The sequence below is a fragment of the Oratosquilla oratoria genome, chromosome 4 (assembly GCF_046742065.1).
Source record: "Oratosquilla oratoria isolate Oo_2021 chromosome 4, ASM4674206v1, whole genome shotgun sequence".
In the NCBI taxonomy this organism is placed as follows: domain Eukaryota; kingdom Metazoa; phylum Arthropoda; class Malacostraca; order Stomatopoda; family Squillidae; genus Oratosquilla; species Oratosquilla oratoria.
Genome location: NC_134780.1, coordinates 3,148,666 through 3,172,680, shown reverse-complemented (window position 1 = coordinate 3,172,680; position 24,015 = coordinate 3,148,666). Strand labels below are relative to the sequence as shown.

The window sequence follows — 24,015 nt, the reverse complement described above, 5'->3', positions numbered from 1 at the left end:
GCTAGTATTTTAGTGGAAGCCATGGAGAACAAGCACCACTTTTTTCTTTTCTTTTCTTTTCTTTTCTTTCTTTCTCCTCTCTTCACCCATATTGGAAGATAAAGTTCCACCTCCAAAAGTATCCATACTTTGGCAACCTTTCCCCTACATTAAATACTAGCTAAAGTCAAACAAAGTTATTGACATGCTTAACTCTACTTATCTTGCCCCATTTTGTCAAGAGCTTGCAAATCCTTTCCTGCCTTCCATTGTTTTCATCCATTTACATTCAATGAAGTCTTCAGTACATCTTTCGTTGAATTCTCTGGCCTTGAAGAAAATCACACTGCCATTTTCACCTCATGTTTCTAGCAGATGTCAGACCCCTTGTACATGATTGGTGAAGGTTTCTGTTCTGGTAGCAAAAATGTGATTTTGTCTTTGTCTGAAGTGATCAGCTTCCAGAGAACTTAAGAATGTCCCTGGTGTGGACGGTGTAGAGATTGCAAAGAGTTGTTGTATTTGCATACCAAAAGCCCTTTTCCTCTTATAAAGGGGTGGCTGAGACTAAGCACACCCACAATGCAGGAGGCACTAGATGTGAAGTCTTAATGGGATCTCAAATTGGATACTAAGGCAATGTCAGGAACAACTAGTGGATGGACAAAATACATAAACTTTTATGTTTGTTCACCAAGGAAAATTCCAAATCCCGAAATTCCAAACTGGCTAATAATGTATCAGTTTATGTAGGTGGAGGCAGGTTTGAATTATAGCCCATTTTCTTTGACCAGCATGGTAACTAAGATGTATGAAAGATAAACGGTTGAAGTATTTAGAAGAGAAAAATATTGATGGAAAAACCAGTTCAGCTTCAGGAAAGGAAGATCACGTTTCGGTTTGTTGAGAATTTATTCAACGGTGATTAGTGTGTTCCAAAAGAGGCATGGTTAAGTGGACAGTCTTCTTGGATGGACCTAGATAAAAAAATTATATGGAAGTTGGAATATATAGGATGTCATAAAGGGAGTTTGCTGGACTTTAGAAGAGCTTTTCTGAAGAACAGATGAATGAGGAGGAAGCTATTAGTGGAGTCCCACAGAGGTCGCCCCTGGTGTCTCTTGCAGAAAATTGATTGATTGATTGATCCTACCGTGGTCAGTGTTAGTGCTGATAATGGTTTTGATATATGTCAGTGAAAAAATGGATAATTTGATCAGTTATGCCTGATTATGCAAAGATCATGAGAGTAAGGAATGTAGATTGTAAGTTGCTACAAGAAAATCTTGACAAGGTATATGGTTGGAGCTGGGAATGGGAAATGGATTTCAGTGTGAAGAAATGCAAGATACTGGAAGTGGGGTGTAACAATAACCCTATATTGCTTTGTGGAATGGGTAGTACATACATACATATACCAAAGGCTTTTTCCCCCTTACACGGGGGGTAGCCAAAAAGAATGGGTAGTGATTATGATATAACCATAATGTAACCAAAGCAAAGAAATAATGATAATGATTTTCTTTTTCATCAGAAACAAAAATTAAAAGGATCACTGGAGAAACTTAAATCTGTTGAAGACCATAAATGATGCCACTACAGGACAGACACAAGAAGATTGTTGAAAAGTTAATTCACCTTGACTGGAATATTTTGCAGTGGTGTGGTTACCACAGAAAAAGAAAGATATAAACAAAGAGAAAATAATTCCAGATGTTATAAATCATATGAAGGGGCTCATTATTCTGGGGCTGCCAACATCGGAGGAGAAAAGAAAGGGTTATGATCAAACGAGCATTTAGAGCTATGAAAGGTACATGCTTGATAATGAAAACCTATTAATGTGGGAATAGAGTCCATGAGATGAAAAGACTAGATGTTTGAAAGACCTTGGGGAAAAAAATCTATACAGAATTATTGATGCATGGAATAGTTTGGATGAAGGAATACTAAAGACAACAATATGGGAGAAGTTATGGTCAGAATTGAACTTTGGTAATAGAGATGGGACCTGAATATTACAGCTGGATAGATACAATCGGATAAATACACATGTACACCAAAGTCCTTCTTCCTTCTATAAGAGTGTGGCTGATCAAAGCACACACACACGCTTCTTAGATAGGTGAATATGTAAACACCCTTATCCATGTAAGGAGGTACAGCCTGTCTTATGACAAAGCCCATGGTCTCTCTGTCAACTCTGACAGTGTATCCTCCACTTTTTCACAAAGAAAACAAACTGTAACTGCTTCATTCTTCTTACTACTATAAGCAGTAACGTAGAAACAGTCCCACAATAAAACAAAATGGCCAACAGTCCAACATTTTTTCCAAAGATCTAATGGAGGGCCTGGGGACCATTTGCCGTGGAACTATAGATTTCCAGTCATTGAATCTTGGGGGAATAATTGTCATTATTTTTTAAAATCCTGTAATTGCTTCAACTGTTTCATTATAAGGCATTTGCTTGCCTTGTTGCTATCATAACCTTTCAACATTTTAGATTATTCTCGACTAATATTTCTGGATCTTGTGTAGAAAATCTTAAGCTATGGCAGCAAGAAGTTCCTCACTTCACCAGACAAAATAGTAGTGCTATACCTGCACAAAAGTTTCAAAACTACCAGAGACATAGAATTGTGTTGCCCGTCATTTCCCACTATAACGTAAATGTATGTAAACTTTCATTGTAGAAATGCTGGTAGGATGAAGTGATGTAGACATTTCCCTAATCCACCTTCCATGATCCAGCAAAATCACTAACTTGGCACCATATAGATCCAAGTGGTACTGGATTAGCAACTATCAGTGCTATTGTCTGGATAGATGCAGATCATTGTGCTAAAAATTGTACAGCCTAGGGTTCGAGTCTTGGAGGCAGAGCTGTTTAATCCAACTGTAGATACAATTGAAATACAGTTTTGACTTTGTGTAAATTTACTGGGATAGACTAGAATAAAGAATTAATTTCTGTAACTTTTTAGACACTGGTGTTTACCTTGTGCCTCCAGAGGATACGTATTGAGCTGGCCTCCTCTGCGTACACTTAGTGATAATCACGGGACTTTTAGAAATGTAGTAAAGAACATCTGAAGTACGATTGTATGATGCATTTTTTTCTACATCTTTGAAGATCTGTTAAAAAGAAGATGCATATATCATACAAAGAAGGAATTGTTGCATGTAATATAGTTTTTGTGATTTTTCATTGGTCATTCTACATTCAAACTGGCAGGATAAAATGTCATCAGCTTGTGCTTTATATTTGTCACCTGTACATTGTGAGGTTGTATGAATATATGTGTGTGCAATACTAATTTGTAGGAGACCTACATGATCAAAACTAACAGATAAATGCATTACTAATTTTTTAGAGATGTATACGATCAAAACAAATCGATGTATGTACCACAGACAAGGCTGGTCCTTGCAGGGACTCTGCTGCCACCTTATTAAAGAAATTATGTTCTCCATACAAGCAGAAGAGACTATAGAATAGGTCTAATCTAAGGATGCTTAATTTATCAGTTTAAACCACAAGCATGCTATAACAATGGATGTATGAAAATGCACACAATTATGTTTTTCATCTTACTGTATTCATTTCAAGATTGAGTTTTGAAATACATCAGCTACTGTGGGTATGATTGTTATGGGGTTCATCAGATAGAGAAGGATATTTTAGCAATGAGTAAGACAAATGTAAAGGTAAAATAGTTATGTGATTGGAAGGGTTATGTTGTTTATGGTGACATAGCTAACAGGTATGGAGGTACAGGATCATGAGATAAAGATGATTTGGAAAAAAAATAAGATAGAAGGGGAGGAAGTTGCATTTTGTACAGTACTTGTCAAAAGTATGCACCCCCTACTTTCCCACCCTGCTTATCAGTGAATACACGGAGGAATTTATATGAAATAATTTTAGTTTACATTGTAATACTTGATAGGCTTCCCTTTATTTATCTTTACACTCTTAATATATTTAGGATGTGACAAAGCAAGGTTCTTGAATGTATCATGTGAGATGCCCTAGGACTCATGAATGGCTGCCTCTAGCTTGTGTACTGAACTTGCATTCTTTCCCTGTAAATTCCTCTTGATAATGTGCCACAGGTTTTCAATAGGATTCAGATCCAGGCTAGTGTAGGCCTTATGGTCTCTTGTAGTCTCCTTCAGTCTTATGTTATTGCCCAGCCAATCCTTTATAAAGGGTACTATGCAGTTAGCAAGCCACTGGGTCACAGATTTTGCTGTGTGAGCTGGGGCACCATCTTGCTGGAAGACATTGGCCTTGGCAAGCTGAAAAGAATCAGGCAGATGGTCACACAGCAGCTCCAAGTAGACATGTTGGCTAACTTTGACCTTGTTTGGAAAAACAACAAGTTTCTTCACACCCCTTCTAGTAAAGCAACCCTACACCATGAGTGAGTCTAGGTGTATTCTGTGTGCTGCGCATAGCAGGGATCAAGGAGGTCGCAGCATTTTCACTGATACTTTCACTCTCCACAGTTGCATGTAATGTCAAATGTATCTTCATCTGACAATAGCACTGAGAGCCAGTCTTCCTCACTCCAGGCAAGATATTTCATGCAAAAGGCAACCCTGTAATCTTTGTGCCTTTGATAGAAGAGGTTTTCCTTGGCATGTGGCTGGTGCAACTTGGGCCTGCACACAACATGACATCATGCATATAAAGTCTCCCCCAAACTTTTGAGGGTTGCTCTCCCTAAGAGATCTTGCTCTTGTTCGTGGGTTTGGCTGTAAAGTACACTTTATGATGTTCAGGGCCATTAGAGAAGTCTTCTTAGGAAGCCCAGTTCAAGGTTTCTGGGATGGTATCTCTGACCTGCCTCCCTCCTGAAATTACACCTTGTATTTCTTGACTGTGGACTTCGCCACCACATTTCACTGATTTCCTTAGTTCCATGGACTGTTTTCATTAGTCCAATGATTTAGGCAAGTACTTCTTTGAAGGCCATGTTAATGGTACAGCCCATAGAGAAATGAAGAAAACAAGTGTGAAAAAGGGCAAGGTCATGTGAAGAGGACCTTTGCATCCTCTTCCCATGGCAGCATAAGAGCAACTGGATGGGTTTACCCTTGTGATCTACTCTGCCATACTGGTACGAAAGCTTGGTGTTACCAGATACTTCCTATATACATCATCTCAACTCAGAAAATACCATCCTATTTTCACCATGAGTATGTTGCTGCAAGGGGTAGTGGCCGCATACAATTGATGAGTACTGCAGATGCTAGGAATGGGAAAGAATAAGTTGATCCTTTGTCCTGGAGATCAGTGGCCCCAGGGAAACTGATCAGTCACCAGTTCATCCCCAGAAGTCACTCTGAAGAGCTTTTGTGATACAATCTAGAATGAATGAATGTAAGACAGTGTAGTATAAGGTGATGTCTTCTGTGTGGTTGTATCAGGAAATTGGTGTTTGTTGCCAGGCTAGTCCTGTATTATTGTTTTAGTGCAGGACCTGAATATAAGCATCCCAGCATAAGTCTTGCTTATCATGGAGCTGTTTCCTCTTTTGGGTTCAGTTTGTGGGGGGGTTTGCTAAAGTAAGCACCAGATGGTTTGAGTGAAGCAATTTACATACATACAACAATTTAGAAATGACAAAGTATTCAGGTAAGGGACTAAATGGATGAATAGAAATTAACCACTTCCATATGGTGACGCCTACGTAGGCGTCATGAGGAGCAAGTGGGTACGCGATGATGCCGACGTCAGCATCTTGATTACATTTATTGTAGTCATACCTACATAACCTCCATTCTCTCTAAACTAGCTTCATCATATTTTCTATGGTTAACAAAATTCACGGGTGAAAGAGAACGAGTGAGCACTGACTTTATTTTTTATAATGCGATTATTATGACGAAACATTGCACATCAGGCAGCTAATGCTGCCAGATGTGCGATGTGCCCCGGAGTGAAGAGGTTAAGGTAATAGAACGATTGAGCACTGACTTTATTTTTTATAATGCAATTATTATGACACAACATCACACGTCTGGCAGCTAATGCTGCCAGACGTGCGATGTGCCCCGGAGTGAAGAGGTTAAGGTAATAGAAGGGGACAGTAGAAAAATGTGGTTACTAATGATAAATCCCTTCATCACTGATTATATGTCGGACATTTTGTTCAATAGAGGGGAGGACTTTGGACTGAAGGGGATCTTGATCATCAAGCCTGCCTTCAGGTTAGATCTGCTTCTTAGCAGAATAAAGTTATCTGGAGTTGGGGAAAACAGATCAGAAATTTGCCACATTACCAAAAGGAATAGCATTTGTAGTCCATTGGATGTGTATCGGCACATACGGTATTTGAAACCTGTTTCACACGTCGGTATGGACATAATATATTGATAGGTATTCCATACACACAGAGTTAAGAGACACTGCAGTAATGTAAATGTGAATGCTACCTCTGTTTAACCTCTTCAGTACAAGTCAAATTCTAGTAGGCAGCATCAGCTGCCTAACGTATGATGATTCGTTGATGCATCACAATACTTGCAATGTAAAATATAAAGTTACAGCTGTATTACTCCTTCTCTTTCACTCTGAATATTAATAACCACAGAAAATATGAGCAAGCCGGTTTTCAGAATATGGGGGTCACTTAGCTAGAACTATAGAATGAATAAAATCAAGATGCCAATGCCATTGTCCTCGTGTACCCACTCACACCTCATGACGCCAACGTAGGAGTCATAGTATGGAAGGGGTTAACATGTATGAACCAGCATGGACTCGTAGTTCATTTCCACAACCTATACCCCTCATGAAGAATATATTATGAGGAACTTTATGAAAAGGGTATTAGTACTTGATTACTTGGTAATAAGGGATGTGTAAATGGGTATGGAAATCCACATTGGTAAGAAGCAGTGAAAAGAGAGGCTGTTTGATTATTTAGCTGTCTTGGAAAATGAATAAGGATTTGTAGAATATCAAATCTTGTAGAGGCTAAGGTGAGATTGGGTCATTCCTAAAGGAAAGGAAAATATATGAACAAAGTGATAAAGGTCAGCAAAATAGACGCAAATAGAGTTGTACACTGTAGGTAAGTTAAGTTATGGACTCTGTAAGGAATTACTATTGCTAGTGAAGTTGGTAGGATTAGAGAAGACTAGAAGAGCATTTTATTAGAAACCCCTTTTGTCCATTATCATTCTAGATGGAAGAAGTAATATGATATACATCTATATACCAAGGTCTTGTTTAATTGATAGATCTTACTTATTTTTTCTCCCATCTAGGCTGATCATTGACAAAGTTCTTCTAATAGACCACTCCTCTTCTTTTTTAATCCCACTGACTTCATTGATAAAAGTAATTTCTTACAAAGCCCAACAATTCTACTTGCTTCTATTTTACTAATCTTTATCACTTTGTTCAGATCTTTTCCATTCCTTAAAAATTGGCCCAACTTTTATTTTGCTACTATAAAATTTTATGTTCTATAAATCCTTCTTGATTCTCCAAGATTTTCATTATTTATATATTGTTAATTAATCAAACTATGGCCTCTCCTTCCACTGTTTTTTACATGTGAAATTAGAAAGGAAGTGGATAGGTCAAGGCTGATTGTGGGTATTTGTATAGATAGATATATATATTGGTTAAAGTGAAGGAAAGAGGGTAATATGGTGTTAAAGCAGAAAAGAATTAGATTGAGGATGCAAAAAGTATTTTACAGTAATTAGAGTGAAAAATATTTGATAATGATAAGGGGATTAGTGTTTTTTTGGCCATAACCAGCGTCTCTCTCCTTCAGGATAATAACATACGGAAGAGGTGGAGTCAGAGGTGGTAAAGGAGAGAGTTAGGGAGGGTAATAGAAAGGAGGAGTACTAATAGCATTCTTTCTTTTTGATTGGAAATTAACTTTCAAATATAAAAAGCTGTGACTCTTGTCTACAGGAATGTCAGTAAAGTCATGAAAATACTGACTGCATAAATACTGCAGGCTGTACCCTATAATAGGATGAAAAGAAAAAAAAATCTTATGACATCCTGTGTATCTTCAGCCCTCATCAGACAGTTTATTCCTTCTTCACTTTCTTCCTTTCATTCAGTCAGTGCCTATACTTCACATGTGGGATAAACTGTCAGACATTCCCTCAATTGCGTGCTTTAATGTAATCCCACAATTCAGTACTTATTGTAATGCTGCCTTATCTGTCATTTGTGTTATGTGATCAGAGAAATAAGCATTCATTAAAATCATCACATATATAGTAACTCGGACAAATGGCACAAATGTAATTTATTTAATTTGAATAAGAACATTTTGATTGGACACAATCATGTCTGACACATAAATACTGCTTTTATATTAGAAGGTTGATTGGGACAACATATACCTTTTATTAAATTTCTGGGATTTGATTCATGTAGAATAGTATATGAGGTGATAATTTGAGATTTTGTCTGATTCTTCGTAAACCTTTTTTATTGACTTGATTGGATTGTGGGTTGATATTTGTTTCCAATTTTAGTTTGTTCTGTATCATGTCCTTGGTGTTCTTGTACCAAATATTTGCAGCCCTGAGGTGTCTGGTAAATTTTAGGTTTTCTTGTACAATTCTCTCTCCTTTATGTATGTATGTATGGCAGCGTAGGTTGTGTGATACAAGTATGTGGAATATCATAATATACAAGCAGTTCATACATTCAATGGTCAACTATGCATACTCAACCTGGTTCTCCACAATCAGGAATGCCAACAAAGAAATAGATAAACAAATGCCCTGCTCTATGGAAGGTGTTAGTGTAGACTCATGTTTCACCAATTGGAAATTCACAGCCTTTCAGTAACCAACAGTGGTCCTTACTCTCCCATAAATCTCAGAAGAGATATGGACTGTTGCTCTTGTTTATTTGTGTGGGACCGTTTCTACTTTTCTTGCAAATAGGAATAGGAGGGAAAACAGTTGATAGAACTGAAAGGGGTAATCTCATTAAGGTAGCAATTATAGATAGGGAATTAATTTTAACATAAAAGAACAATTCCTAAGTAGCAAACTTGGAATAGTAGATCCAAGAAAGCTTCAGTTTCATAATGATTTTGTTCCATTAGAAAATTTGTCGTTGCCGCAAGTTTCACCAAGTGCAAAACTTGCAGCCCTACAATGGCTGGCAGTGGCCCCTGGGGAAGAAACCTTGGATCGGTCTGTTTTGTATTAGTGTGGGACTCTTTCCATGCCCTCGGTTGAAAGTGGTAGGAGAAGGGTAACAATCACTGGATGTCTGTATATAGTGTGAAAAAATGTAAAAAATACAGTTTGGGAAGGTGTGTGAAAGAAGGAAGTTGAAGATAAATGTGAGTAAAAGTAAGGTGATGAGATGTACAAGGGGAGAAAGTGGCAGCAGACTGGAAGTGAGTATTAAGGGAGAGAGACTGGAGGAAGTGTTGCAGGAAAGGGAGGAGTGGAGGTAGAGGTAGAATGAAGATTGAAAGAAGCAAGTAAATCCCTTGGAGTTAAAAAGTGTAATAAGAAATAGACATTTGGGAATGGATGCTAAGAGGAGATTGTATGAAAGAGTGATTGTCCTGACAACACTGTATGAGACAGAAACAAAACATGGAACATAAGAGTCGAGTTTGATTGTATTTACCTAGTTGTATTATACAGGAAGAGAGCTATGCTTGTAGTGACCCGTCTTTGTATCTTTCAGCATCTAGTTCTTAAATTCTTGTATACTTTTTGCACACACTGTTGCCTCATCCAATTTGTTCCAGATATCTACCACTCTTTGTGTTTGAGATGAGGCGACTGAGAAGTATTAAAGGGTTACTAGGCAGGATAGAGTGAGAAACAAGGAAGTGAGGAAGAGAATGAGGGTGGAAAGGGAGTTGGGAGATAGGGTTGATAAAAGAGTATTGGAATGGTTTGGACACATGGAAAGAATGAGTGAAGAAAGATAAGTTAAAGAGGTGTGGAAGGCACAGGTGGGATGAGTGAACATGAGGGGCCGACCAAGGATGAGATGGATGGATGGGGCAAAAGGGGCATTGGGAAAGGATAATGTCTGTTAAGGAAGGACGGGAAAGGACAGAAGATAGGGGTGAATGGAGAATGGTTGTGTATGGATAATGCTGTGATGCATGAGAGAGAGTGGGTGGGGAATGGGGAGTGAGGGAGTATGTGTGGAAAAATAAATTTATGTAGCCCAAAGGGATTTCTCCCCATCTCCATTTCTGCACAAGGGGATGGAGAGGGAGGATTGCCAAATTAATGAAGCAGCCTTGCTGTGGATGTGTGGTGTCTTGTGACACTGCTTCTGACCCAGGGCAGTGGGCAAGATGCAGGGATGATCTGTCATCCAGGAGGAGCCAGGAAAAGAGAGAAGGAGGAGTAGTGGATGTATGTGGATATGGAATGGGTGGGTGTGGATTTTATGCTTTTGTTTTTTGGCTACCTCCCTTGTAAGGGGGAAAAAGCCTTTGGTGTGTGTATATATATATATATATATATATATATATATATGTATATATATATATGTGTGTGCAAAGTAGACCACTTGGAAAAAGAAACTAATGAAGCAGAGCACTTTCGTATATTACATCTTCAGTGCAAAAAGTACATGTACTTTTTACACTGAAGATGTAATATATGAAAGCGCTCTGATTCGTTAGTTTCTTTTTCAAAGTGGTCTACTTTGCATAAGTGAACACGTGTACCCATGTTCTTATTAGCATATGTGTATATATATGTATATATATATATGTAATGTATATATATGTATGTATATATATGTGTATATACCTAGTTGTATTTTGTGGGAAGGGGAGCTACGCTCGTGGTGTCCCACCTTTGTATCTCGCAGTGTCTAGTTTGCTTTTAAACTCATGAATGGTTTTTGCGCACACTATTTCCTTGTCCAGTTTGTTCCAAGTGTCTACCACTCTATGTGGAAAACTGTATTTCTTCAGATCACTTTCTTTCCATGTCCTCTTGTGCTTCTCCTGTCCCAGTTTAACAAGACCTCTCTATCAAGTATTTCTGTGCCTTTCATGATTCTGTAGATGGTCAGTAGGTCACCTCTCTCTCTTCTTTGCTCCAGAGTTGGTAAATCTAGTTTAGCCAATCTCTCCTCATATGACAAGTTTGCGATTGCAGGTGCCTTTCCTTCTTTGAGTAAGTAATCAATTATCATGTATATTTTGTCCATTAGTTCATCTATACATTCTTTTAATATCCAATTTGCAATTCCATCCGGACCATGTGATTTTCTGACATCAATGTTTTTCATTGGTCTCGTATTTCCTTCTGTGTCAGTTATTTCTTTCATTAGGGGGATCTTTCTGTCTTTCCTCCCAATTTAGTGTACTTTCAATTGTTAATACGGATTTAAAACTTTTGTTCACAATTTCATCCATTTCTACATCTAGATATTCATCATTCCTTTGATGCAGTTCCACTATTTCTTATTTGTTTTTAGTTTACCATTCACATACCTGGGGAATAGTTTAGGTTGTTCCTTGCATTTTTCTATGATGTCTTTTCCATAGTTTTTCTTTTCTTCCCTGCATATTTTTACGTATTCATTTCTTAGTTTGATACGTGCATACTACTTTATTTCAATCTTTTCCAAGCTTTGTCTTTTACCTTTAGCCTTGCTACTTTTTTGTACCAGCACTTAATGTACCTTTCTTGCTTCAGCTTTGATACATATTTGTGTATTCCCTCGTGTATTTCTTTTGATATGTTCCATATCTCTTCCATCTTTATTTCTTCATATAAGTTTTCCCAATTTACATTTTGATTTTTTTTTCAGTTTTTCAAAATCCATTTTGTTGTACATTAGTGTCCCTTTTCTATGTTTCTCATTTCTTCTCAAATAAATTAGTTCTTTTAGTTCGAACTCTATTATTATGCGGTCACTTTTCCCAATTGGTGTCTTGTATTCCATTTTATCCACAATTTCAGGCTCTGATGTAAATATTGAATCTAGTCTCGATGGTTCTTCATTGTTTTTATATCTGGTATTTTCCTTTACCCATTGAGTCATTGTGTATTCAATGGTCATATACAGTAGAATATTTCCCCAAAGTTCTTCTCCACCTTTCTCTGTCGTTTCTTCCTAACATGTTTCCTCCTTTCAGTAATTCAGTGCATTCTTTGTCTCTTCCAACATCTTGGAATGATCACTCTTTGTCCAAGACTGTTTTTGGGGGCACATATATTACTACAAATTTTCTACTTGTCACTGTTTTCAACTTTTATCATAAACAATTCCATACTATTTTTTATTTTGTTATCGTTGTCACATTTAAGCCTTTCTTAGTAAAAAACGTGACCACACCCTGTATCTGCTTTCTATTTTTCATCCAATGGTCATATAGACCTTGTTTCACAGTATTTGGTGGTAGACCTTTCAATTTTGTCTCCACACTTTTCATTATGTCTGGTTTATGTATTGACAAATAGTTGTTTAATTCGTTTAGTCCTGAAATAATTTCATCTATGTTGGTATATGTTATTTTTTGTTTGTCATTTTCTTCTATTTTTTTTTTTTTATTAATTCTATATATATATATATATATGTAATATATATATATATGTAATATATATATATATAGGTCTAGTCTTCTGAAATATATATATATATATATATATATATATATATATGTGCGTGTGTGTGTGTGTGTTTTCCCCTTTTTTCCTCATTGCGCTTTTTTGATAATCCCTACATGTTTTTTTTTTTTTTTTTTTTTTTTTTTTTTTTTTTTTTTTTTTTTTTTCTATTTGCCAGCTTTGCTGTTTTTTGATAGTACTGCTATTATTTGAGACCTTAGTTTGATATTTAGTGGCCTGTATTGTTTTTCTTTAGAGTACTGCCCCATCCTATGTACCTTTTCTGTCTGTCCATTACCTGTCCCTCGTATCTCATTCAGAATTGCTTTTGCAATTTCTTTCTCTTCTTTTTCTCATTGGTATCTAGGTACTTTGTTTTTCTTTAATACCATAAACTATTATGCACTTTTTTTTATCCACTGTCTCCCTAACCCAATTATCTTTTTCCTTAATTTCTTTAATGACCATTTCTTTAGCATTTTCTTCCACTTGTTGCTATACTATTTCTTTAGATATTTATTTTCTTGTTCCGCTTTCCATTGATTTTGTATTTCTTGGAGATCTGTCTCTGTTTTTCCAACTGTCTTGGTCACTGCTTGTATTTGTTCTTTCACTTCTTTTTTCAAAGGCTCATTTTTGTTTTTATCTTAATTTTTCATTCTTTTGTTTTCATTTTTGACTGTTTAATTCCTTTTTTAGATCATTAAGCTTTGTTAGTTTCAGCATTAGCTTTTTTTAAGCTGGTTCACCTCTGTACATTGCCCTGTATTCGGCTTTCAGATCAGTTAGTTCCTCTATCAATTCTGCAATCTCCCAATTTTTTAGGACATTTTTATACCTAGATTCTCTTTCCAATTGTAAACCTCTACCTAGTATTCCACTTTCTTTTATAAACCCTGAAAATACATTATTATCAAACTGGGGTTTCTACCACATAAGACTTTTTAGGTAGAACTCCCATTGGTTACTCCACTCTGCTTATATCCAATCTTCTCATCATTGGTTTACTTTTTCTTCTTAATCCTTCATCATTCTCCATTTTATGTATTTAACAATAATGTTGAATTTACTCTTATTTTATCATTTCAGTCACTCAATAAACATAGGTCTCTATCCTGAATGTAAATACAAGCTAGGTGTTTCCTTCGAATTTATCAAAAAAGTGCTGCACTTCAGAACTTGTTTCTATGGGAGCAGTGGTGGTTACCTACTCATGAGGGTCTTTGAGAATGGACAATGGAGCTGTCAGTTTTCAAAACCCATCAACCTTCACACCTATATTTGGATGTGCAATCTTAAGGGGCTGACACTGTGTCTCTGGTCTTAGCCCAAGATCTTTGTGTCCATTTTGGCTGTATTTCTTGCATCATGTCACACAAGAAGGGCTGATAACTGGTGACATAGAAACAGTTCCATACTAATACAACAGTTCAAATTTCCATCCAAGAGAGATCTGTTGGATGGCCCTAATTCCATTGCCAGCCATTGCTGTGAAGCTGCAAGCATCCAGGTTATGAAACTTGAGGCAATAATTATTAATGTGTGAGTGCATATGTGTGTGTGTGTGTGTGTGTGTATGTTATACATAAAAAATGTGATATGAGATACATTCATGATGCTGCTTTGGTCTTATCTAGGTTTTCTTGTTGAACTAGATTGATCAGACCTATTAACTGACATTTTTTTGGTCATGGATTAATAAAATAAGACAATTTTTCTGCTGGCAGTGAAAGGATTCTCTGTAGAAAGGTGCAATATTATATGTACACTGTAGTGTAGATATCGGATTTATAGATATTAAACTAGTAACCCATAATTGGAGAAAAGAAAAGCAGAAAAGCTATTGTTTTGTATATTATGAAAAGTCTCTTCAGTAGATGAAGAGGACCACAGACTTTGGTCATAATATACAGAACAACAGTTTTTCTGTTGTTCTTTTCTCTGGTAGTGGATTTCTGGTCAAATTTTACACTTGTGTTACATCATTTACTCCATTCAAGTAAATATTAATGTTTTATCATATATATGATGGAAATATTCATAAGTGATTTATTGAATAATTTGTATAACAACATTAACATCAGGTTGCCAGTTAAGATGAGTTCATTAGAAAGAATTTTTTTATATTTTCATATTGCTTCAGTACTTCTAATATTTGGGATAGAAATTTGTTCATAGTGCAACAGATTTAAAGTACGAGAAAGAAAGTAAAAGTGGGAGGTATTGTCCCCAGCTTTCTCATATGACAAGCCACAGCCAAGGTTGGCTTACAAAATGCATTGAATATGTTCATTGTAGAAAATCAATTGAATCATTTGAAGGATAATTACTATTTCACTTGCATTTACAGTTGCCAAGATATTTGTGAGTAGCTCATGATTAATTAATACTTAATTTTTTTTTTCTTTCTTTGCGTAGAAGAAGAGGATGATTTACCAATGGGTATGTTTCAATTCAATGTTTATATATCTTTTTTTTTTGTCTTGCCATTAGCACTACACATGTGAACTGTCTTTAGTCTCAAATATGTTTGGTATATTGTTTTGCTAGTGCACAATGTGATGTACTGCGTAGATGCGCAAGATCGTAGCAAATGAATTATATCACTAACCAAGTGGTGAAGCATCATACACTCATTATGTACGAACTCATCTTAAGCACATTCTGTCATTACATCCATACATATCATCAATGTAGGTTCTACAGATACAAATAAAAAAGCTTTGTGGCAGATAACTTGTTTTAATTTTACATTCCATTAGAATGGCAGTTTGTCTTATAATCTAACTTGTAGGATTAAAGTTCCAAGTTGCATCTCAAATACTTTGAAAAAACTAACTCTTGTGCTTAACAGATTAACCCCTGTGCTTTGGTTTAGTCAGTTCTGGCTTAGGGATTGGCAGTTTTTGTCGTGAGTAGGTACTGTGCTGTCAGGAAAACACCATTTGAGTTGCATCTCTTTCATTCTGGTACCGAGTTCAGTAATATTAATATACATATATATTTTTATGACTAACTTGTACTGAGAAGGATTTACCCTTGCACAAAGTATGTATGATTGGTTGGATGAAGACTAGTTTGTGTTGCAACTTAACAGGCATCAAGCATCCACATGGGGATACAACTTATATGCTAACATCTGTCTTTTTATATCTGCAATGACAATTATATTATTACAGATGCATGAAAGTAATTTGCATAATAACTGACAATTTGGATACCTCCCCTATGAAGGGGAAGAAGGCTTTGGTATATAGATAGACTCACCAATGGAGTGTATCAGTATTTAATGAAATACATATGTTACCTGTAGGTGTTTTGGACTTTTGTACTATTGGTGAGTGCTATTCATACTTATTCCTTGCTTTCAAAAAATAGTCTTTAATTAAAGAATTTCATATTCATTGAAATATGAAACTAGAAAATATTCGTGGATTAATTTAATGGTACATGTAGCAATTTTATAAAACGAAAACAACCAGTTAGCTGCAGATTGGGCCTGTCAGTCAGTGTCCAAGCTTATGTGCAAGGGAGAATTACTTTGAGTGTATTTAAATTGTGATTTGTTGACTTGGGGGAGATACGATTCAAAGTACTTAACAAAAGAGAGGAGCAAAATTAGAAAACAAATTATAGATTTAGATTCATTTGATATATCAATAGCCCCCAATTTTAGGTGTGCAAGATTGTTGACTACTATAGAGTTTCTCTTTGCTGAGAAGAGGTATAGAATGTGCCCACCTATAGCAAATTTAATTGGTACTTGGCTGTTTATTATGAGGAAAAAATGCACATAGTAGGACAACATATTTGGTTCTGGCCTTGTGGCACCACTACCCCTCTTCCATTTTTCATGCCCTCTCAGTTATTACCACAATACCTAATTCTAATAGAATCTGTAGATAATGTATTAGATATGAGGTAGTAGTAGAAAAAAAATATATATATATACTGTGTATGAGGAAATCTAGTCAACATAGAAGGTACCTTGGTACAAAATATGGTACTATCAACAGGCACATTGTTGTAGGCCTGCCTCTTGACATACAAAGCCAGATACCACTCAACAGCAGTCAAGACATCAGAAACAACCTTGTGCTTTTTGTTGTCTTCTCTGCTGTTCTCCAACAGTCTGGAACATGCACATCTCTTCATTCTTGAAAAAAGTGTTGAAGATTTATTGACATAACTCCTTCCCATAGCAGTCTTCTCACTTCCTTTCCTCTTCTTGATAATTCATTTTTCCACAAGTGTCAGTGCAGAATACAAAGTATATGAAAAGGAGGTAGATGGTGAGTTATGAATTACTGATGTAGATTAATTCTTAGGGCAGCCTGTAATCCCATTAGAATTGTGAAGACTTGAGGGTAAGGCTTGCCTAGAGCCATTGCATCCCACCAGTAGTGGGGTCAGTGACATTAATTCTTCAGAACCAGGGGACTGAAGGCCTCTGAATATTTGCATATTTGAGTGGGGCCACACTTTATTATACCCTAGTCCTTAAGGAAGTAAAGGATTGGAGGGGAGAGTTCCTTTTCTTGTTGAATACAACAGTTACATGGTCCTTTAATGAAGTCTGCTTAATGGTTTCCACACTGAGCTGGCAGTTGGATAGTGGAAAGTGTGGGTGCATGACCCAATTTTAAGAAATTGATGAAGAATGTAGTGTGGTGCAGGGGTTGGAGGGTATAACAGGATCCTGATCAAGGAAGAATTATGAAGTATATTTGAAAATTAATGTATTATAATGAAAAGAATGGAACCATACAGCAGATTCTGGTAATTTGAAAATAAAATAAAGACAACAAATTATGGCAAAGAAATAGCAAATTGGTTGTTGACAGCGGAAGTGAGCAAAACAGCAATTACAAAAGAATTATGATGGAGCTTGGTAATTTAGAGCAACCCAAGACAAAATGACAATAATGATTAAGATGCTTTACAAAGACATTGTGGAGAATGACTAAAATTAGAGATGAAATAGAAAAACATTCAAGAATGAAATGCTTTATCAGATGTGTTAAATATATTATCTAAATAGCATGTCCAGTGAGATGATATTAATAAAGGAATCCTAAGTCAGATTTTGAAGAGTTAAAGATAAAGTATGGAAATTTAGAAATATAGAAAATTAAGTTGGAGGAAGGTGTAAAGGAAAATGAGAAGACTAGAAAAAATTAAGAAATAAGAAAAATCACACAGGGACAAGAAGGGTGGTTAAAAATGTATGAAAAATTATGGAGTAACAAAAAGAAGAAAGGATGTAAAGGAAGAAGTGGTAAAAGTAATTAAATGAAGAGAAATGTTGATAAGAGAGGATGTAGATAAATGAAAATGTATTAGTGGTAACATTTACCAGTAATTGAATGAAAACAAATAATAATAATAATGGGCACTGAGGAAGGAATAGAAGTGGTAGCTATGTGCAAGGAGCACCTTAAATTTAAAGTTGCAAAGAATGAAGGTGAGGGGCATACACAAGGAGGTAGGTGGGTGGCCAAAGCCATCACCTTTGCCCTATGTGCTTGGACTGTGTGGGCTGGTTACTGTCATTACTGGGAATCAGAGAGGAGTGCAGGGTTCAATGGGTGATTATCTAAAAGAGGAAGAACACAATGTAATGTGTTACGCTGAAACAAAGTTTGATAGGAAAATATTGATGTCAAAATGGGTGAATGAAAATGTATGGATAAGGGACAAGAGAGGGAAAATCATGGTGTGATTATAGCAATTAAGAAAAGTATCAATATGGAAGAAGTGAAAATGGGAGAAGAAATGGCTGATGTAATGAATGTAAATGTTACAAGTAAAGAGGGTTGAAAAAAATGCAGTGGCATATATCCCTCTGAAAACAAGATTGGATAGGAAAGGAAAAATGGAAGGTGTGATGATTGCAGTGAGAAAAAAGCATCAAGATGAAAGAAGCAGAAATGGAAGAGGGAATGGCTGAGATAGTACAAAAATTAAAAGTGAATAGTAAAAGAGATATTGCAGTGGCATAAACCCCTCCAAAAAGAACATGGAATAAATTAAATAAGTGCAGCTGAGCTGGAAACATTTATTGAAATAAAGTTATTTTATAACTGGTGGGCGACTTTAATTGTGGAGAAGTGATATGGGAGGATTGAGAGACAGGGAAGTGAGGAATCCATGGGCAGCATATTATTGAACATAGAAATTAATAATTTCATGACTCAAAGGGTGAAGGAACTACCAAAATATAGAGGTGAAAATACACATGCAAGACTAGATTCGATTCTTGCCAAGAAATCCAAGGTGATAGGATAATTGAATTATCAATATCCAGAGGGGAATAGTGATCATGTGGTTCAAATTTATGCTGGAAGAGAGGAAATATACAAAGAAGATAAAACTTTCCAAAAGCAAACTTAGCTAAACTGAAAAGATACTTTGAAGAAGGTTGGAGGGAGTTTAATAAAAGTAAAATGGAGAATGAATTGAATATTTCTAAGAATATGAAAATAAACACCATGTTAGGACAGAGATGGGGAGGTGGCTCCCTGAATACTAGGAAAGGTCAAGGAGAAGATGGACCAAATGTCTGAGAACAGGAAAGGTTAAGGATAAGATGGAACACTTGACTAAGTGAAGGACATTACCTGACAACTAAGGAACAAAGGAAGAAAATAAGAAAGATGATCAAATCTCTACAGAGGATGGACAATGACCCTGAGAGGAAAAAGGGAATTTGGAGGACAACTAGGGATATCTTAAGATTTTGTTGGCAATGGGTATTAAAGTAATCATGTGGGGTGAGATATTGAACATGGCCCTATTTTATTCAATTGCATTGGTTCCTTGTATGATGGCTGCTTTCAAACATTTTCTACAGATCCTGTTGGGCTCACCTATTTACCTAGTTGTATTATACAGGAAGGGAGTTATTCTCATGGTGAGCCGTCTTTGTATCTTTCAGCATCAAGTTTGTTCATAAATTCTTGAATATTATTTGCACACACTGTTGCCTTATCCAATTTATTCCAGATATCCACCACTCTTTTTCAGATCTTTTCTATAATTATCCTTTTTGAGTTTTTCATGTCCTCTTGTTTTTCTCTTGTCCCACTTTAATCATCTCTATCTAGGGTTTCCCTTCCTTTCATGATTCTATAAATAGTCAGTAGATCTCCTCTTTCTCCTCTTTGTTCCAGAGTTGGTAGTTCCAATTTGGACAATCTTTGTTCATATGTCAATTTGGAGAGTGTTGGTGCCGTCTTTGTCATTGCTCTTTGAATTCTTTCTAATTTCTTTATATTTATTTTAGTACTGGCTGTCCATAGTGTTGCAGCATACTCCAATTTTTGGCTTATCAGTGTAACTGATATATATATATATATATTTTTTACCATTTCCTCATCCAAATAGTCAAAAGCCACTTTCATTGATCTTAGTAAGTTGAAGGTTTCTCCAATTATTTTATTGATATGTTTGGTGACATGTCTTTGCTGATAATTACTCTTAGGTCTCTTTCTGAGCTCACTCTTTTGACTTCTTCACCAATTTTATAATTCCTTGATATTCTATTTTTACTTTTTCCAAACTCCATTATACTTCATTTCTTGATGTTAAAGTTCACTTCCCACTTTTGACTCCATTTCCAGATTTTATCTAGTTCTTTCTGTGGTGATTCACAATCTTCCTCTATACTTTAGTATTTTTGCATCATCTGCAAAGAAGTTCATATAACATTCCACACTTCATCAATGTTGTTTATGTATATGGCAAACATGATTGGAGCCAATACCAAACCTTGCAGTACACCACTTTTCGTTTCTTCCCAGGTCGAGTATTTGTCTCTAATTACTACCCTCATTTTTCTCCCAGTCAAGAAGTCTTCCATCCATTCCAATAATTTTCCTTTAATACCACCTATTGATTCAATTTTTCTTATTAGTTTTTTGTGTGGTACTTTATCAAATGCTTTTTGTAGATCTAGAAAAGCACAGTCCACCCATCCATCCCTTTCACATACCAGAAGTTCTGCATTCTCCCAGTCCATCAGGTGGTTGCTACTGTTCCTGTGTGCAATACATGTGTTGGTGGTAACATCATGGCTGACATCGTATTAGTGTTCTCGTACCCGGGTTTTTAGATTGTGTGATATATCCCCAATGTAGGGTTTTTAACATCCCATGCACAGAATTGGATAAACATCGGCTTTATTGTCTGGCATTTTGCTGACAATTATTTTCATTCTCATGATGTCTTTATTGTCCTACTGGTCTGGCACACTTCTAAATTGATGGTTTTTACAATTCAAGTCATGTTGGTGGCAACATCGTTGGTTGGTAACACAAGTCATTTGGCTGTCCTGCCCTGGTGCCTATGGTTTCCCAGAATTTTAATGGCCTGTTTTCTCCTTTTATTTAAAAGGAAATCTGGAATTTTTAATTTAAAAAAAAGTCTTCCTGATATATCAGCACTCTTCTAGGTATTCCTCATTGCATATTCTGAGTGCCCTAAGGAAGAAGACTATCATTACTCCTTTCTTGATCCTGATTACAAAGGAGCAAAGGATTACAAAGGCAAAGCATGCCGACAGGAGACCTTTTGATCCATATCTAGGTCGGATGGAAAAAAAAAAAAAAAAAAAAAAAAAAAAAATCATATTAATAATAAATTAAAACTATAACAATGTAAATAACAATTAAAATACATAAATAAATGCATTGTTATAGTTGAATAACAAACAAACAGGTAAATAGTAAATGATAATAAATTGACATATAACTAATAATAAATGAAAATCAGACAGACAAATTATAACAAAACAAAAACAAATAATATAACATAAATTATAATAATTACAGCATCTTACTTAGGAGAGAGTAGAAATAATTTTTGTGAGTGGGTTTTCTGTATACTTTAAATTTCAGCAGGTTACAATGTTTTGAGATGTATGTCCACGAAAGGAAGGGAATCATTAATTTCTTCAAGAGAAAACTGAATGGTGAGCAGTTTGGAAGTAATAAAGATGAAAATGCCCGGGTGTTATGAGTAGGATATCATTCATGTAGCACAGCCAGTTCACGTATTCGGGAATAATGTCGGCAAAATGTCCTGCTTCTAAAAACGCCATAAACATGTTGGCAAGGATTGCACTCAATGGAGAACCCATGACCATGCCAAGTTTCGGATGAAAACGGTGGTCCTGGAACTTAAAATAGTTGAATTCCACACAAAGTTGTATCAAATCAACAAAGTCATTAGAGGGCAGGGGAGGTCTATTTTCCCCCTCTTGATTTTGTGTCTAAGGTACCATACCCGGATCTGAGAACACCAATATGATGTCGACCATGATGTCACTACCAACACATGTATTGCACACAGGAACAGTAGCAACCACCTGATGGACTAGAAGAATGCAGAATTTCTGGTACATGTGTCTGACAAGATCCATAGAAATGTTTGGAAGCAGCCATCATACAAGGAACCAATGCAATTGAACAAAATAGGGGCATGTTCAATATCTCGCAACCACCCAATTCCTTTAATATCCATTGCTAACAAAATTTTAAGATATCTCTAGTTGCCCTCCAAACTCCCTTTTTCCTCTCAAGATTGTCCATCCTCAGTAGACAATTGGTCACCCTTCTTATTTTCTCCCTCCTTTTGTTCCTCAGTTGTGAGCTAATGTCCTTCACTTAGTCAAGTGTTCCATCTTATCCTTAACCTTTCCTGTTCCCAGACATTTGGTCCACCTTCTCCTTGACCTCTCCTAGTATTCAGTGACCCTTCTCCACTGAAGAGAGACAAAACATTGGAAAGCAGAAGAAAAAAACTAAAAAGACAAATACAAAAAAAAAACTTGAAAATTAATATACAAGAATATGAATGGAAGACAATGCAAGTATCAACCTAAGTAGTTATTCAGATTTATGAATAGTAAGATGAAACATAGAGAAGAAATACCCCATTTCAAAATTGATGATGTAGCACATTATGATGCAAGAACAAAAGCAGATAACCTTAGGAAGCCCATGAATATAACTAATGTAGACAAAAAACACAGCAGGAAAGGAGGCAGGGGAAGCATTGTGAAGTATTTTCAGGTGTCACACTATACTCGTGTCTTTAACTCACGTGAGCATGTACATGTATTGCAGATACCATGCTGTGATAAATTTTGCTAAATTTGATGTACTTTGCTATTTCAATTATGTGTTATGCTTTTTTGACATTAACTCTGTGTACTATATTGTTGCATTATAGGTTAGACATACAATATAGATCCACTGTAGATGAGTCCTCTGTATTTGTCAAAATATGTTAGACTGACAGTATTTTGTGTAGTTTAGTTAAGTACATTTATTACTTTCTCATATTAAGTCATTATTAGTTTCATGATGAAATTGGTTTTCATTGAGGTTGCTATGTTATGGAGCATATATGATTTTGTATAACTTATAGTTTTAAGTATTTCAATTTAGAACACCAAATTGCTCCTATATCTACCATTAGTTGATATGCAAACTGGAAGGTTAGTTAAGGTACTTGAACTCAATTTCTTGACTTAATGCTTGTAATGATATGCAAAGAAATGTTTGAATTGATGCTGTTCTACTTTGGAATGTGCACTACTTACAAAGCAACGAGTTTTAAGAGAGTATTCCTGACTTCACAATAACAGCATTTCAGAATGTTAAGGTAAGTTTTGGTCAACAAACTCGAGTAATGCATGATACATGTGGATCAGATACACCTCTCTTTCACTCTCTCTCTCTCTCTCTCTCTCTCTCTCTCTCTCTCAGGTAACTTGGTGTAATAAGCATTTAGTTCAGGATTGCTCAATTATTAGAAGTTAATTTGCTTCTTACCAAAGGCTTCTTATGCAACATACGACCTACCTTTGCTGCCAATAATGACTAGTTTTCAGCAGTAGGACCAAACACCCATTCCTTTATGTGAAGTCCAGATATGCTGAATACTTAACCTTACATTGGAATATTTAGCATAATCAACATATCCCCCATTCTCTCTCTCTCTCTCATATGTTCCTTGCCACTTTTTTCACACACACACGCACACACATTTATTCATGTATTTATTTGTTTTTGTTTCTAATCTCAGATTTTTGTGTAGTTGCAGTACTGATAATTCACTGGTCATCACAGTCTTACTCGTGTGACTGCAGTGGATATGAGGAAATTTCGGGTGCTAAATAAAAATTTAGGACCAGTTTTTTACACACTCATCAGGTTTTAGAGATAATGTTTGTCATGTGTTTGCAGAAAATTTGCAGTTATTTTCTAAAGTTTCCAGAACTGGCAGAGTAGAATTATTCAGGTTATTGGGAGTACAATACTCAAACTACAATACCATTTTTGTTCAAACTTCACATTGCTTATGAGCAATGAACAGGAAAGGACAAAGTCGATCAATTTGTTGCTCCAGATCTCGCTTGCA

The 24,015-nt window shown here is 36.0% G+C and overlaps 1 protein-coding gene across 8 annotated transcripts in view; it reads left to right on the top strand.

The window, feature by feature from the left end:
• Ttd14 (TRPL translocation defect 14) overlaps positions 1 to 24,015 on the top strand; it is a 184,498-nt gene that overhangs the window by 156,822 nt on the left and 3,661 nt on the right. For 4 of the 8 annotated variants that reach the window (XM_076183422.1, XM_076183416.1, XM_076183418.1 and 1 more), the window contains one exon: positions 15,007 to 15,030. The exons of 1 other annotated variant lie outside the window; for it this stretch is intronic. In XM_076183422.1, coding sequence (XP_076039537.1) covers positions 15,007 to 15,030 — 24 coding nt within the window. Of the gene's footprint in view, positions 1 to 1,513; positions 10,484 to 15,006; positions 15,031 to 23,198; positions 23,257 to 24,015 lie in introns of those variants that run through there. 3 more of the 8 variants (XM_076183419.1, XM_076183420.1, XM_076183421.1) reach the window with 3 other exon arrangements.